Source organism: Anas acuta, chromosome 16 (assembly GCF_963932015.1).
Source record: "Anas acuta chromosome 16, bAnaAcu1.1, whole genome shotgun sequence".
NCBI classification, from domain to species: Eukaryota; Metazoa; Chordata; class Aves; order Anseriformes; family Anatidae; genus Anas; species Anas acuta.
The window spans coordinates 8,710,661-8,726,483 of NC_088994.1; the positions used below are offsets into that span (position 1 = coordinate 8,710,661).

Below are 15,823 nucleotides of genomic sequence, written 5' to 3' on the forward strand. Positions count from 1 at the left end.
TTGAACAGGAAACAGCTTCCTGTTGGATATTTAGGATAACAAAAAGTGGTTGTAGCGTTTGTTCGGAATTGCTGCATTTGAATCCCCATGTAGGTCTGTGGGAGAGCTTTATGGTTCAGGCACAGACTTAAGTATCTAAACTTGTTTTGTCCTGGGACATGGTTGTTATTTTAAAGCAGAGTAAATCAAGCTGGTGTAGCTTTCAGGGAAATCTAAGAAGAATTTCATACGAGACATTGACGTGCCTTGATAAGCTAAAAGCCTTATTTTGGTGGCAGGAGCTTCTTATCTCACAACTCCAACAAATTCAAATTCAGTGCTGATCTAAAACTGAATTGTATAAATAAAAATAAAACTAATAATATTGTTAGACAAATCTCTAAGGGACTATGTCCGAACCAAGTTCTCTGAGTTCATGTACTGGAATTTTAGGTGTGTGAACACCTGGCATGTTCTTATGCTATTTGCAAGCATAATTTTGAGCTGGAATTTAACTGTTCAAAACAAAACTATGCACTCGGTGCAAGCACGAGTTTATCTTTTTCTCTTTTTTAATATGAAAGCCCTAAGCTGTCGTTTGTAAAAAAAATATATCACAAAAAATTTTTTAAGGGTGTTTGCTAGGTGGCACTGCAAGTTAATAAACCAAATCATTCCCTGGTCTGTAAAGATGCAATTCAACTGTAGCAAGAGCTGAGGTGCATTTGTAGCAATACAAAGTTATACATTTCTTTTGAAAAAAGACCAATGAATTTCTTTGGAAAACAAGAACTGAACTTGCAGACCCGATGCATCAGAACAAGACCACCTGATGTGTCTGTGCCTGGAGCTCAGAAACACTCCTGTGGTAATAAAACTGGGTTGTGAGCCTTAGTGTCCCACATACTGCTGTGGGAATATATATTTGTTATGGCTGTCTTCAGTGTTTAAAAGCTAAAATAAAAAGAAAAAAGCCTACAGGTGTGTTCAGTACAAATGTACGTGAACGTACTGACAGCAAAACCACATCCTCTGCAGAAACTTCAGATCGCAAATCAACAGCTGGCTCTGCCTCTTGTAGCTCTAAAAATGCTGTAACAACAGTGATGGAACAAGGGGATCAAAACAAACACATCTGTTTAAAGCTTCTATAACAATAAACATCTTGTAACTCAGGATTTATTTTAATACTTTGAAAAGTTTTTCGCTTTATAATCTTCAACTTGACGTGTGGGATATCTTTCAAGCTTACAATCCTTTAAATCTGATTAAACATCTGCATGATGCTAGCAGTGTGGAACCTGCCAGACCGCCTGGTCCCTCGATACAAATCAGAAGATATCTTGTGAGGTTGTGGCACGTGCATCAGTTCAAATAATTGTAATTTTCGTTGAAATCAAGATGCTGGTTTGAAAACAGAAATGAAAAATGATGCATTTGGTATTTCCTACAGTAGACCATCACACTATTACAGATGACATTACTTAAATCATGTCCTGATTAATTAGGTGAGTTGTTCATGAAATTGAGTCATTCTAGCACTAGAGATTAAAGGCTTGCTTATCACTGTATTTTAGAAGGAGTTGAGTCATTACAGTGTCAGCATGAACTTTATTCGTGTTGCTTAGTTTATGCATACATCTGAGTTAATAGCATGAAGCAGAATTAAAAAGAAAAAAAAAAAGAGAGGAGAACAGTGGGTACTGGGATGTTCTGTTAAAATTGCCAGCTGGGTTCAGCCAACGTGTGTGTAGTCCAGGGCAGTGTTCTCAGCTGGTGGTCTGTAAAAGAGTAGTGGCTTGTAAGACATCAGAAGATGATCTTTAAAGTGACTGGGGAAAAAAGTGCACATGTTCCAGTATATTTGAATAAAATGCAGCAAGACCACTTTAGGGGAAAAAGAATCCACTGTTAAGAACCATCCCCTCCCCCCCCCCAGCAACAACTAATTTCTCCAAAGGATAATTAGGCTTTTACTAGGCATTATTATCTGTGACTATTTAGTAACTCTTGAAAATATTTTTGTTCATGTAGACTAAAGTTTATAAAGAGTTAGACGTCAGATTTTTAAACACAAAGCTAACAATTTAAAGCTACTCACATTTTTGATGTCAGACATAATTTTAAAATACAGCAAGATAACTAATAGCTGTCAATAATTTACACCTAATAATTTACATCACTAATCATTCCTACATTTACTCCTGGTTCACTGTTAATGTTCATGCTAACCAGATTCATGTATAGAAAGTTTAGTCCTAATGACATTGTTACAAAGTGTGCATTGCAAGACTGATGAAGTTCCTGGGTGCTGGTTTACTGTTTTTGCAAGATTTTCACCTGAAGCTCCCCCATTAGTGCCTGCTCATGTCAGTGGAAAAATTATCTTGGAAGAGCTGTGGATCAGAATATAACAAGGATTTGCTTTTTCTTCTGGAGTAAGAGTGCGTTCAGCCCCTGCATTCCTTTTTCTATGACACTGAAAGCCTCTGCCTTTATTCCCATGTGATCACCTAATACTAATAAAAGGTGGCAGCTGTTTCATGTGGGAGAAGGCAAATGGATTGACCTACACAGGTCACGTTTATCTGAGATCATCTGTGGAGCGCTCCTATCTGAGGGAGGAAACTAAAGAGGAATAATGTAATGTCATCTTTTCATTTACAAACCCTTTTTTGTATGGTTCAGAAAGAACAATTACTTTGTAAAACGCCTTACAGCTTGCAGCTGTCATGTAGAGACAAAGATCTTAAATAGCGTTGCTGGTTAGTAAAACAAATATGCTGAAACAAAGCTTAAAAAGGAAATTCCTCAACTTCACTTGGTTTTGCTGTAGGCAGTGGTTTTTTGAAAGCGCTGATAATGAGGAGAGCTCATCTTTCGATTACTGGTCCAAAGTAATCTGCAATTTGCCTGCGGTTTTCTGAAGTCTTTTGGTGAAAAACAGGAGAGGCTTTATTATATTATTATAATAAAATAATATAATTATTATTATATAGTTGAGATTCACTGCTGGGGCAAACAGGCTAAATCTGGGGAGTTTGTTTGCAGTTACTTGTTCAGCAATATGAAGTTTTGCTGCCTATTAGCAGATGATTTCTCCACAGTGAATGTGCTGGATGTTACCTGTCTCACAGGCATCAGAAGTGTGGATCCATTTCAGTGACTGCAAACGGAAGCGCACCAGCTGCATGCTCTGCGTTGTGGTGGCAAGCCCTCAGAGCAGTGGAGCTGTGTGCGACTTCACTGCTGAAACCAAAACATAACCAACAGATCCACATTTGCAGAGGTTGCTTATAAAGACAATTGTTGTGTGAGAAGTCTCACAAATGCTGCCAAAGTGTTAGAAGGAAATAAAGAGAAAGATAATCTTGCTAATGCTGCTATGAGTTCTCCTTCTCCTGCAGCACCCTGCCTTGCTGGGAGGAAGGATTGGTCACCGCTCACACTGAGGTTACTCCAAAACTTGGACCCACACTGAACAAAAAAGGGGGAGCCTGTAGTGATACAAGAAGCTTGATAAAAACAAACTGGGTTGCTTGGTTTGATTATAAGACATCTGCCAGAAATAGTTGAGTAGTTTTCAAATGACAGGTTTGAATAAAAAGAAGCTACTTTGTTAAGGAGAGTAGCTGGGAAAAGAAGAAAGAGAGGCAAAAATGAAAAGTAGCAATAACTGTGGCTGGAGACTAACGGGTGCTCCTCAGAGGAAGTACTGGTTCTTTGAATTTCTAGTGGGCATGATAACGTCATACATGTCACCCTACAGACTAACAGAAGAGTAAAATATTAACGTGTTAGGGTAGCAAAGTTTAGACCAGTTAGCAAACATCAACATAAACCACAGGAAAACACACACACAGACTGGTTTGTGGTTAATACCTGCTGTGGTTGCTGTTACCCCTGGTTAAACGTACCAGCTCCTCTACTTACCGTATACCACAGCTTCAGGACCTTTGTGGGGAAAATAAATACAGCACAGGGAAAGAAACAGTGTGGGGTTAGAACCCATGGTTGGGAAGGAGATGCAAAAATTTCCCAGAGCTTTCTCCTTGAATAGCTGAGTTGTCCAAAGGAGCGATGAGTTTGTGAGTAATGTAAAAGACCAAGAAGAAATCCAAAGTTTCTGTGAAGTTTTGGCTGTACACCTGGGCAAATCACTCTGCCCCAGCTCCCTGTTGTGTCTGTGTGGTGTGTTTAAATCTTCCTTTAGTGATCAGATCCCAAGGGAGCATTTTGTTCTGGAACAGTTCTGAGATCTAAAATTCATAGGTTTTGTGACGTGCACAAGCAATGGGATACTGCATCTCCTCAGCTGGACACAATGCCACATGTTTGCCCACTTGCAGTGTAAATATGGTCTAACCTTTGTTATGCAGTCAGAAGCTTGAGCAATACAGCAGCAGCACAGCAACTGTTATGTTCTGGTCTATTTAGGAAAGGAAAGTGGCTTCTGTTTGCCTATTTTCTAGTCTTTTATCATTGGATCGATTCATTTAATCTTGTCTTCAGAATATATTTCATCTGGTTGATTCAGCTGACTGTAAAAGCCCACTGAAATATATTTGTGACGGTGCTGCTCTGACCTAATTTGCTTCTTTTTGTTGTGAAGTCGTTGCAATTCTTCCATTTCATGCTGGCGGTAAAAATTGTAGTGAAGAACAAAAAATAGCTTCCATCCAAAATGACACCTGCCGCGAAGCTATCAGAAAAGGAAATTGCTATAAATTTAGCCTGGTCTATTGCAACACAAGTTTCCCAGCCAGAAATATTCCTGTTCTGTATCAGGCCTTCTGAAGATGATAGCGTCCAGGGGAAGCTGCAGTCAGGCTACAGCTGCAGCCAGATGAGGGGGGAAAGGCCTGCTGGGGTGGGGGAATCCTGGCCACGAAGGGATGGCCGGGGATTCAACTGCAGTCCTGGCAGGTGGGACGAGGGCTGCCTTCCTCGGGGACAGCGCGATTTGAACCCCACGGAATAGGCCTCAGACACCCAGAGCTCTGGCGCTCCGATTCAAGAAATGAGAACAACTTGGGCTTGATCCCTCAAAGAGTGCAACGTGCCTGCTCTTTATCCTTCAGGTAAGTGCTTCTCACTGGCCCTTGTAGCTAGAGGAGAAAAAAGGAGATGGATGTGGATGGGGTGCTCAGACAGCGGGGCAGTGGGCCTTTGGTGGGCCCGGACACGTACGTCAGCTCTGAGTTTTGCTGACGGGAGCCTTCATCATCATCCCCTGCAGGAAGAAACCTGCCGCCAATGGTCTTGTGGCTGCCCGGTGCCCGCGGCGCGAGGCCCTCCCATGCACGTAAGCTGCAGACTCGCTCGCAAGGTGTTCGTGCTGTTGCTAGGAGACTGAATCCCGGCTCGCAAGGAAAGGTTCTGTCCAAATTGAAAATGGCTCCGCTCGTGCGTTCGGCTGGGAAATGAAGTTTCTGGTACAGACGGGCGCTCACCTGCTCGTGAATAGCGAAAGGAAGTTCTGCCGTCATGAGACTTCTGACCTTACAAGGGTCGGAAACTTACAAAAGACAGACCTGTATGGATGTGTATGTACACAAAGGGGTGTGCACACATGGAGCACAGGCGTGTTCCAGATACTGTGTGACAGGACCGTAAGTTTTGGGTGGAATGTATAGAAATCCTTTCCAGGATATGCCTGTTGTCCATTTCACTTGTGAAACTCTGCTCTCGGTTTCTATTTTATTACTGTACCTGTGGGTAGTAACAGGTGCAACAATAGTTAAAACTTGATAAAGCCCTTGTAGGTGTCCTTTTAATAAAATGGGATTTGTTTGTTAGGTGTCTGTGTTTTCCTGCTCCTCGGATGAGAGCACCAGCAGCTTCCTCAGCACTCAGAACCGCAGTGCTCGCCTTTGAATCACTCCCTCCACTGATCCAGAGAATACCTGAATATTGATGCTTTGCTTTTTAAACAATAATTTATTTTTTCTCCTTTGCCTTCTGCACAAAGCTCTGAATTATGGCCTTTTCATCTCCTGCCTTGATTAGTGTTAAGCTCCTTCTCTATTAGAATATCTTGAATGCCATATTTCAGTCCATTCGAAGCACCATTATGAGATGATTTCTTATAATTATTTCTTGGATACAGTTACCTTGATCAGTTCTTCGGTTTTCACAGTGATAAGCTCACATTTCATGTTCTTATCCTGTCAGTCTTTTAAATCACTGATCATTTTGTAGATTTTTATCATGTTTCCTTTTTTATTTCCTTTTCCTCTGTACTGTGGTTAAAAATAGTGACAGCATTGATGTACAATACTTCTAAGGAAAAAAAAAAAGCCATTCTAGTACAATGTGAAAATTACTAGGAATTGAAGACTTTATATTTTTGCAGAGACTCAGAGTACAGACATTGGGGAAGACTCCTTTCTAACAGCCTGCTGCTGCTGAGTGCTGTGTATGCCAGAGACAGAGAAACTTGAACAAAAGGGAGAAGTTTTGTGACTTTTCCTGGCATGTTGCAAGATTGCAGAGACTCTGAAACAGCTTCCTTTTAGCCCTCCCATTATTAATTTCAGGTAATACTCACGGCTGTGATTAATATCACCAACCTCATGGCTGGGCAGGCCTCTGCTTTAGAGCAGGGTTGTGTCTGTGCCTGATACTCTTCCAAGCGAAGACTGAAGCTTTTGGATCATGGAAATTCTCTACCTGAGAGGTTACACCTCACACTGCTGGAGGAACTGGTGCTTTCTGGCTGGAGATGGTGTTCTAGACTTGCCTGTGTGACATGACTGCTTTCAGTTTTCCTTCACCTACCAACAAACCAATGTTGGGAAGAGGCTGACAGCCTTTCTCCCAGCACACCTGTGCTGCTGTTGCAGTGGGTCTTGTTCAGGTGTTGCTCTCAACACCAACAGACTTCCACGCCCCTGGGCACCTTGTCCTCTCTTGTGGCTCTCAGTGTGATTCGCTGCTGCTGTGATGCCTGCAGGGTGCTTCCAGAGGGAAGGGGAGGCAAAGGTGAGCTGTGCTGTAAGCAATTACGTTACAGGAGAATTGTTATTTGTGGAGGTTGCATTCTACTTTTCTTCGAGTCCTCCTTTTTATCTGTACCTGTGCTTTCTCTCTACAGTGAACTCAGGGGGTACAGAAGTAGAGGGGGTGACAAAGCTACTTAAACGATAAGTAGTTCTACTCATACAAGTTCAGAGCCATAATCATGTGCAGAAGCTCTGTGCAGAGGCGTAGATTAGTCTACTTGCAACTGATGAACAGTGCACTGAACATGCGTGCCTCCATACTGCTAAAAACCCGTCTGTCACAGCGGGGTGACGTGGGACCGCTGTATCTGACATGCGAGAACCTCCAGCACCGTCCCTGCCTGCCTTAAGCCTTCTGGTGTGCTTTTGGAAATCCGTTTTTGTTTTTTTTTTTTAACCCTAGACAGTAGGGAAGCAAATAGTCCTGGCTTGGCTCCTGATTAGTTTAGAACCTGAACCCCACAAATAACATTATTCAAATTTAAAGCGTTTTAGAGTTAAGATTAGACTCAACTTCTTGCTGTCAGGGAGAGAAATGAATCTCTCCGTTGCAGTGAGAGATCCTGCCTTGCTACAGGTGCCCCTCTTTGCTTGCAGATCTAACAGCTCTCTGATCTGACAGGACTCTCTGGGTAATGAGAGTCCATGTGTTCAGAAAGCAAGCTAAGGAAGGAACTGAATATTTGACTCTATGTTTTAAAAGCAATTTCTTATTTTTTTATACATCTTTTTAACGATGACTGGTAGGAACTGGTGCTTTTAGGACAGGGTTCCTGGGAATTAGAAGTGAACTGCCAGGAGCAGCCCGTAGATGGCAATGTAAGATCCTCGAATTGGGCACGTTCTGCGGTCTGCAGTGATGAAAACCCCCTATCTTAACCAGCACTGACGCACAGGTAGGATTCACACTGTTTATCATTAACTTGACTCTTCTTCAGAATTGACCGATGTGGTCTAGCAGAATTGACCGTTCCTTCCTTTGTGGATGCATTTCGATACTAAAACTTTTATAGTTAGAAATACAGTTTTATTCAAAGACAGTAAATAATGATAAATTTTGGGTTACAGGGAAAACTTTGACTTTGCATATCAGTCATATGCAAAAAATTAAATATGCATCACGGTCTTGTGCAAGCTCTTGAAGTACTTTAGCTGTGGGCCAGAGTTGCTGCTGTCAGTATGAAGAGCAAGGAGTCAATGGGAAATAATCCCCCAATTTATGCATGTCACACCGAGAAGAATACTTTATTAATGAATTTTAGGGCATACAGAAGCCTGTGTGTTGGGATGCCAACTATTGTTGCTGGTGCTGCTTTTCTGATCCCGTCAAATCATGTTTGTTTTCATCCTGTGATACCCGTATTGAATTTGTGCTCTCTGCTTTCACCTAACTAAAAGATAACTTCACCCAACTATTGTGCCACATGATACTCTGCAGTCTTAATTTTCCCCACTCAGGTTGTCCCCTGAAGCATTCCTCTCAATAATTAAAGACACCTGCAATTCCACAGTGTTGGATCTGATCTGCTTGATTTCCCAAGATGCGCTTCTATTTCTGAGTGATACTGAGTCGTCTTTTCCTTGCTTGGCCTGAGAACTGCTACTGACAGAAAAGCTCCCGATGCTATTACTCAGTTTGTTCATGACATGAAGTGTTTCACTAATGAAAATGAGCAGCATCACTTCAATGTATTGTTCAGTAATTGTGTGTCAAAACTTTACCCCTCTATATAATTACGTACAGGAGCTCATGCTAGCCCACACAACTTTGTTCTTGTGATAGGCACCCGTTTAAATTACAGTGTTATGCTGAGCAGAAAGATAAACATTACCATACTCACTGACCACTTAACTTGAATGATTGAGAGCTGTAAAATTGTCTGTCTAGCTTTGGAAACAAGCAGCCTTGGGTTTCTAATCTCCAGCTGAGGGCTGGGAACTGCTTGTATTCCAGGTCAGTCATTTGAGCAGGCTAATTATTGTAGTTTAAAGCCCTGTTTTTCTGGACCCACAGTGAATGTAGGGAAAAAAATATGAATATAATTAAGTATGGCTACAAAACTGCAGTCATTAAATAGGATACCTGATAAAGGAGAAGCTGAAACCTCATCTTGACAGCATTACATGTGTTTATGTGCCCTAGCTGACTCCAGTGTTGCACAAGGCTGTTCAGCTCGTCACAAGGGCTACAGGGATAATGAATGAATATTTATAAAGTGTAGCAAATACGCTCTAATTACCCTAATTGGCCTACTGTGTTTCCAGTTATGGCAGAACTTTATTTCTGTTCAAGTGACGTTTGCTTCTGGATTAGTTCCCACAGGCAAAGAGAAAGTAAAACTCTGTTGGACAGGGCAGAAACGTCCCCTGATGCTATGGTCATGCAGCTTCTTCAACCTGCTTTTGGCAGGGCTAATAGCACTCCTGGTATCGTTTGTGAATTCTAAGGAGTGTTTCAGAAGACACAAGATGCTGGAAAATGACAAAGAAAAACAACAAGCAAAAAGGGAGGAAGTTCTGATTTTATTGTTAATAATTAATAGGCCAAACTCGGAATGTTTTCAGTTTGGCAGTGCAGTGCAGGCAATATTCTTGACTTTATTTGTGGTATACCAATTTATCTTAATGTGTGGTGTGTGACTTTACATAGTCCTATACAGTGACTGGCTGATGCCAAACAAGGAATACTGTCCGAAGGACTTACACTCTAATGTTACAAGACGAGACAGAACATGCACAAAGCTGAAGTCTGCGGTGAGGTGGAAGTTTTGGATCTAAACCAGTCTTCTGTGCTTCCCTGTCCTTTTTATGTGGTCATTACTATGTTAGGAATACTGAGATCATTACCAGTGCTGAAATGGGATTATGAAATGCCACACAGGTAGTGATAAATGAATGGGTAAATCTAGTGTTAAGCATTTTCTGTGTTAGCAATAGAACTTCTGAAGGCATTTTTGTGGCTGGGGGTGACATTCATCCAGTCGTGACCTCTAGCTCAGGCCTTCAGTTCTGCCTAGTTCCTGTAGGTTGCACTCCCTGTGTTCTCGAGATGGCCTATGGGATACCACAGTTCCACCATTTCAGAAGACATTGTACTTCAGGCATTTTTTTTTTCTGTATTTTTGGTACCCATATTGTCTTCTGGATAAATAGGTAGTAAATTCCTGTTAAATCTCACACAAGGGAGCCAACAGAACTATTAACCTGGAAAGAACTAGGCCGTGAACCATTGTAGCACTGACTGATGCATGAGCAGAGATCGATGGCCCAGTCTTCAAAGTCACATTTGTCACTTTTACTTCTAATTTCTGCTTAAACAGAGTCAATTAAATCTGTAGGTTTGGAAGCATCCACTCCAGTTTTCAGCCTGTCACAAACCTGAGAGAGGGATGTGAACTTTTACGGCTTTGTTAGAGTATGTTCTTTTCCTCTTGTTCTAATTTACTAGTCTTGTTTCCTAACTAAGCCAAAAGAAAACCCAAATCAGTAATTGGGGGGAACAGAACTATTTCAGTCAGGCACAAGCTGCCAAGAACCATGTTTGCCACTGCCGTTGTTTCACACTGATCCTGGCCAAGGCCAAGCTGACCTCTCTGGCCCCGGATTCTGGGTGCTGCTTCCTATTTCTTGGTCTCCACAGGTAGTGAATGAGACATGGAAAGGACAAATAACATGAAGTTAGTGCTGGAAGATATGGGTGGGTCTGTACAATTCAGGATTAAGGCTCCAATTCATCTGACCTAACACTGGGTTTTTAATGAGACACCTGAACTAGGGATCTGGTTCATTCTAGGCACCCTTTATTTAAAAGATAAAGAATGGGGAAGACTACACACTGCCAGGGGTGAGTCAGATCTCCGGCAACTAGGCTGCCCCTTCAGGTGCTTTGGTAAGTGCCTAACGCGAATTTTGACTCTGAGCCTCAGTGTGTAGCCTGAAGGGGGAAGACTGAGCAGAAAGCTTTTGTTCAGAGCGACTCCTATGAAACTTTGGTTTAATAAGACCCCAGAGCTATAGCAGTAGAAATGAGAACCTTCTATAGCAAAACTTCTTTGCTTTTGCATCAGCCTGAATACCCAGTTAAATTCTACCCACACAAGTCATGAATGTAGAGAGCATGCCAGCTTTCCTTCCCAGACGTGGAGCTGATGATGTGCAAATTCATGATTCAATTCTGCATAATTGTTGGTATTGCTTAATTGGACTTGCTAAAGCCTCTGACTGTTCGGTAACACTACGAAAACCTCTGACTATGGAAATCTGAAGTACTGAGAAAAATACTGAAGTAATGAGAAAAACAAAGGAGCAATGATTTTATCCCATTTGTTACTGTTTTTTGAGGACATGCAGATGAAGAAGGGAAAGATTATGGAGAAAGTAATTTAATACAACACCTTTACCTGGAAGTTCTGGTTTTATTAGGGATTTTTCTCATCCTCAATCTCCACACATCCTTCCAGTTCTTTTCTGGAACCTGTTAGTTTCTTTGATTAAACGGTTAAAATTGTTTCTGAGTTATGTCCCAATTAACAGGTCAGTAACTGATTGTGACTCTTGGGACAACATGCAAGAAAATTTTCCCTATTCAAACTGCTGAACTGGTACCTAGGTTGTTCTATACTGAGAGATTTTTCTTATTTTTATTTTTATTTTTTACAACCAGCATGCTTCAGCTAGTGATACTTCCAGCCCAAACTCTCCCTCAGCTGCTGCTCACTCCTCATGACCCCAGGATGTCATGCCTGCCTGTAGTATGCCTGAGTCTCTCTATACCTTAAGAAGCACATGGAAGTGAAAGGAGAACCTAACACTTTATTAACCAAAATGAATACAGCTGCTGCTGTTTGAATTCACACTGTAGTATTTCTGCAGTATACCCAGGTTAATATAAATAGCAATGCGAGCCTATCTCCAGTGGAGACGAGCACCACTCTTTATCGGTGGCAATTCAAACAATTCTTTTGACTTCAGGAAAGCACAAAGTGTTTTTATTGGGACTTTCTTGTTGACTTCACATGCTGTTAAAATGCAAAAAAGGAGTGATAGGTGACTTGGTAGCTGTCAGCTGTGTCACTGGAAACAGCCAGCTTTTGAATCAATGCATAATTTTCATGAATTTGACTAAAATTCCAGATAATGTACTGTAAAGAGGCATAATCGTGTTAAACGTTCAGCCTTCACAGCAGAAGCTGGAACGCAGCATGTGGGTTTCATATTAACGTTGTGCTCTGAAGATGTATAGCTGGCTTTATTTAGCATAAGGACTACAGTATGCGTTACCTTGTGTAAAACATAAGCAAGTTTGTTAGAGTGATTCACAGTGAAACATGTTGGTATGCTTACAAGAGATGTGTTGCCAAGCTCAGAATTACACAGGGGTGCATCCTGGAAGGCTTCTTTGTTCCTGGCTCAGGCAGAACTCCCAACAGGCAAGATACTTTCACAGGTTTGCTCAACCAACACCCAAATTCAGGGTGATTTATTTATTTTTATTTTTTTCTGGACAAGGACTTCAGAATCAAGCTATAATTCTGGCATAAAGTGATACATGAAATTAATGAGGATTAACTCAAAGTAAAGGCACTGAGAAAATGGACAGATCTTCAGCATTTATTAGCTAGGGAAAAAAAAGGAAATAAGCTTAGGTTTTATTTGGTAAGACTTGATTTCTCTTTATATTCACTTACAGCTTCTTATTTCTGGCTCAGCCTGTCAAAAACATCCTTAGATAAGCAACTGTTGCTCACAGGACTAATCTAATTACTGTCTCTTTTTATGACTGCTGACACGAAGGTAGAAGGATGTATAGCACTTGTGTTGAAGCCAATTCTACAGATGATCAAACATTTTTGAAATTAAGAGTATTTTGGATGGAAAATGTGTTCCTTTTTTCGTCATAATGTTCCCATTTTTTGTCCAACTCTAATTAGAGCCGAAGAACAAGAGTGAAAAGCTGGTTGTAGTCCTAGCTCTGGCATGTAATTAATTGCCAAGAGTTTAGTCTGGGTCTTTTAGCGCTGCAGTAAAGCTCCGTAGGCATGTTTACCTATGACAGGCTGAAGAGTCTTAGATCCCTAATTATTTGTAGAGTACATTTTTGCAAGTTTTGTAACTATTCCCTAAAATAAGCATACCAAAACACCTTCAAATTGTTTTTTAAAGACATTTGAAAAGAAAACCGATGTAACATGGACTTGGCCAAATAGCACAGGCTGAGGAACTTCCAAATCTCTCCCTAGCTCTTAACAGTTAGTGAGGAAAAAAAAAAAGTGGAATTCATACATTTATCTTTTCTTTACCTCTGAGCACACATGAAGTCAAGCAATTGGATTTGACTCTTCTTTTTTTTAAAGGCCTGGAGTTTGTCTCCTGAGTTATGTGAACCAGTCTCGTTCCCTCTAAAATAAAAGGGAGGTCTGTCGGTAATCTCCAGAGAAAGAGGTGCCAAAGCCCAGCGCCTTGCTGACCCGTGTACTCCCACTGGCTTCAGCAGGGGAACTTGGACCAAGACACATGTGGATGAATAATACACCTGTGCTTTAGGACCTAATTGCCTTTTCATAGCCTATTTAAAATTTTCTCTGGTACTGTGATGTCTGTAATAACGGTAAAGTTATAGTTAATTAAGTCTTAGGTCCCTCGTGATTGAGGACAGTAAAGTATAAAGCTGTCAGTACCCCCCACTCCATGACTCAAATGATATTTTCTTTTTTTCATCATTGGCAACTTCCCACGACCATATATTTTCTGCTCCTTTTAAAGAACCAAATGCAGAATGTGAATGGGTAGCTGCAATATTGATCTGCCAAGTAATGGTAGGGTGTCCCCTGGAAACAGGCCTCTTTTAATTCTGTTTCATATCTGAGGTAAAGTAAAAACATGGAAACAGATGGTAGGGAACGACTGGCATCTTATCATGCATATTTCATTTGATTTGCAGCTATTCGCCTCTTGATAATGTTAAATGCTACAAAACTCAAAAGACTTTGTTCCTTGGAATCCTACATTCGGTGACATAGGATCAGCGTTGTAACTTCATTTAAATTTTGAAGCTGGTGAGCTCTAAGTATTTACATCTTTAGCGAGGTTATGATACAAACACTTTGATTCTCTTTTTTTTTCTTTTTTTTTTTTTTTTCCTGTTATGTTTATGGCTGACTTGCACGGAAATATACAGTTGGTGTTGTGAACAATAACTCTTAGTGTTTTTTAAGAGCACAATGGGACAAACAGCTGTGGTTATTTCCATCACGCTCTGAGGCATTTTACTGGGAGAGAATTTAGCCATTAATTTTCTTGTATTTACATTATTTATATACAAGAAGACCAAGAAAAATGGCAGCCTGCTTAATGATTATATACATTGTGATTTGTTTGAAAAAGTGTGTATTTCAAATGACAAAACAGCCTGTCACGTACAGAATTATATGTTGTTCCTATTTTTGTCAGAGAACTTACAATCCCTAAAATCCCACTGTATGATTTCAGTGAAAGATCTGTCCCAAATGTTATACTGGGAAGGTCAGGGGGAAGAAACAACATAATAATAGCCTTCTTAAACCACATCAGTTCCTGGTTAATAGCCCCTTTTCTTCCTTTTAATATGAGGGTTACCTTTGTAAAAAGCTTCCAAAGCAAATTAAAAGATGAAATCTGTTACAACAAAACATTACTTGACACGAGGAAAAATAGCAACTTAAATTTCATTCATTTTCCCTAGTCTCAGAAGAGAGACTGGGAAATAAAATATCACTCCCTTGTGATGCATTGCTTATCTGAGACTTTGTTTTTAATAAGAACTGTGCTCTCCTGTACATTATTCTTTCCTGTTCTTGCTTTAGCTCAAGGTAGGACCGTGAAAACGTGTGGAAGATGGAAGTGACTGGAAATGCCATGAGGAGGATGCCGCTCAGGATGCTGCTCAGCGCCACCACTTGGCCGGGAATGCTCCTGGGAACCATATCTCCGTAGCCTACCGTGGTCATGGTGATGACAGCCCACCAGTAGCACGCGGGGATGCTGGTAAACTCCTGTGAGTCCGCCATCTCGTTCTCGATGACATACAGGAGCGGTGCAAACAGTGCAATGGCCACGCAGAGGAAGAGCAGCAGGAGACCAAACTCCCGGGTGCACCTGCGAGCGGTCAGCCCCAGCGTCTGCAGCCCCAGGGAGTGCCTGGCCAGCCGCATAACGTAAAGAATCCTCAAGGCACGGAGTATACGGAGGACCAGACCTACTTTGTCCAGGTAGATGCTCCCAGAGCTGGGCTTTTTGTAGCCCACTGAAGTGGTATCTACTAGCAAAGTGATGTAATATGGCAGAATGGCTATGATGTCTATCAGGGTTAGAGGTCTTCTCAAAAATGCAAACTTGCTCTTTGCCTGGATGAATCTTAGCAGGAACTCCAGTGAAAACCACGCCACACAGACAGACTCCACAATGAAAATATTGTAGCACATCTGGGAACACTCACCCTGCAAGAAAGAGGAGGAGTTTGTAATCGGCACTTGGATAATAACTATTTTAGTTGGTACGGTGACAGAAAGAGAGTTTTGTGGGCTTTTTAAAACCCAAAATATTAAAGGAATTGAAGCTGTTGCTATGGGGAAACACATTGACAAATTGGAACAAGTTAAATGCAAAACTTAGACACGAACTACTTATTGCACAGAAGATTTTGCTTGGTTATTTCAGGCATTCTAAATACCAAATGCAAGCCTAACAAGGTGTTATACAATACAAGTGTACTGAAGAATGCCCACTAACAACATTTTCTTTGGACATAGAACTTGATATGGTTGATTCTTACAAGTAATTGAACACAGTCACGTAAGATTTCC

The 15,823-nt window shown here is 41.1% G+C and overlaps 1 protein-coding gene and 1 long non-coding RNA gene across 2 annotated transcripts in view; one reads left to right on the forward strand and one right to left on the reverse strand.

Moving 5' to 3' along the window:
- Positions 1-4,246: 4,246 nt before the first annotated feature.
- On the forward strand, positions 4,247-5,777 carry LOC137865351 (uncharacterized). Its single transcript, XR_011101875.1, has 2 exons — positions 4,247-5,060; positions 5,219-5,777. It is a non-coding gene; the product is annotated as an uncharacterized lncRNA (long non-coding RNA).
- A 5,998-nt stretch (positions 5,778-11,775) lies between these two features.
- Positions 11,776-15,823, reverse strand: part of KCNG1 (potassium voltage-gated channel modifier subfamily G member 1) — a 9,616-nt gene continuing 5,568 nt past the window's right edge. Inside the window, 1 exon segment of the mRNA XM_068700524.1 lies at positions 11,776-15,582. Coding sequence (XP_068556625.1) covers positions 14,687-15,582 — 896 coding nt within the window. The 3' untranslated portion in view covers positions 11,776-14,686.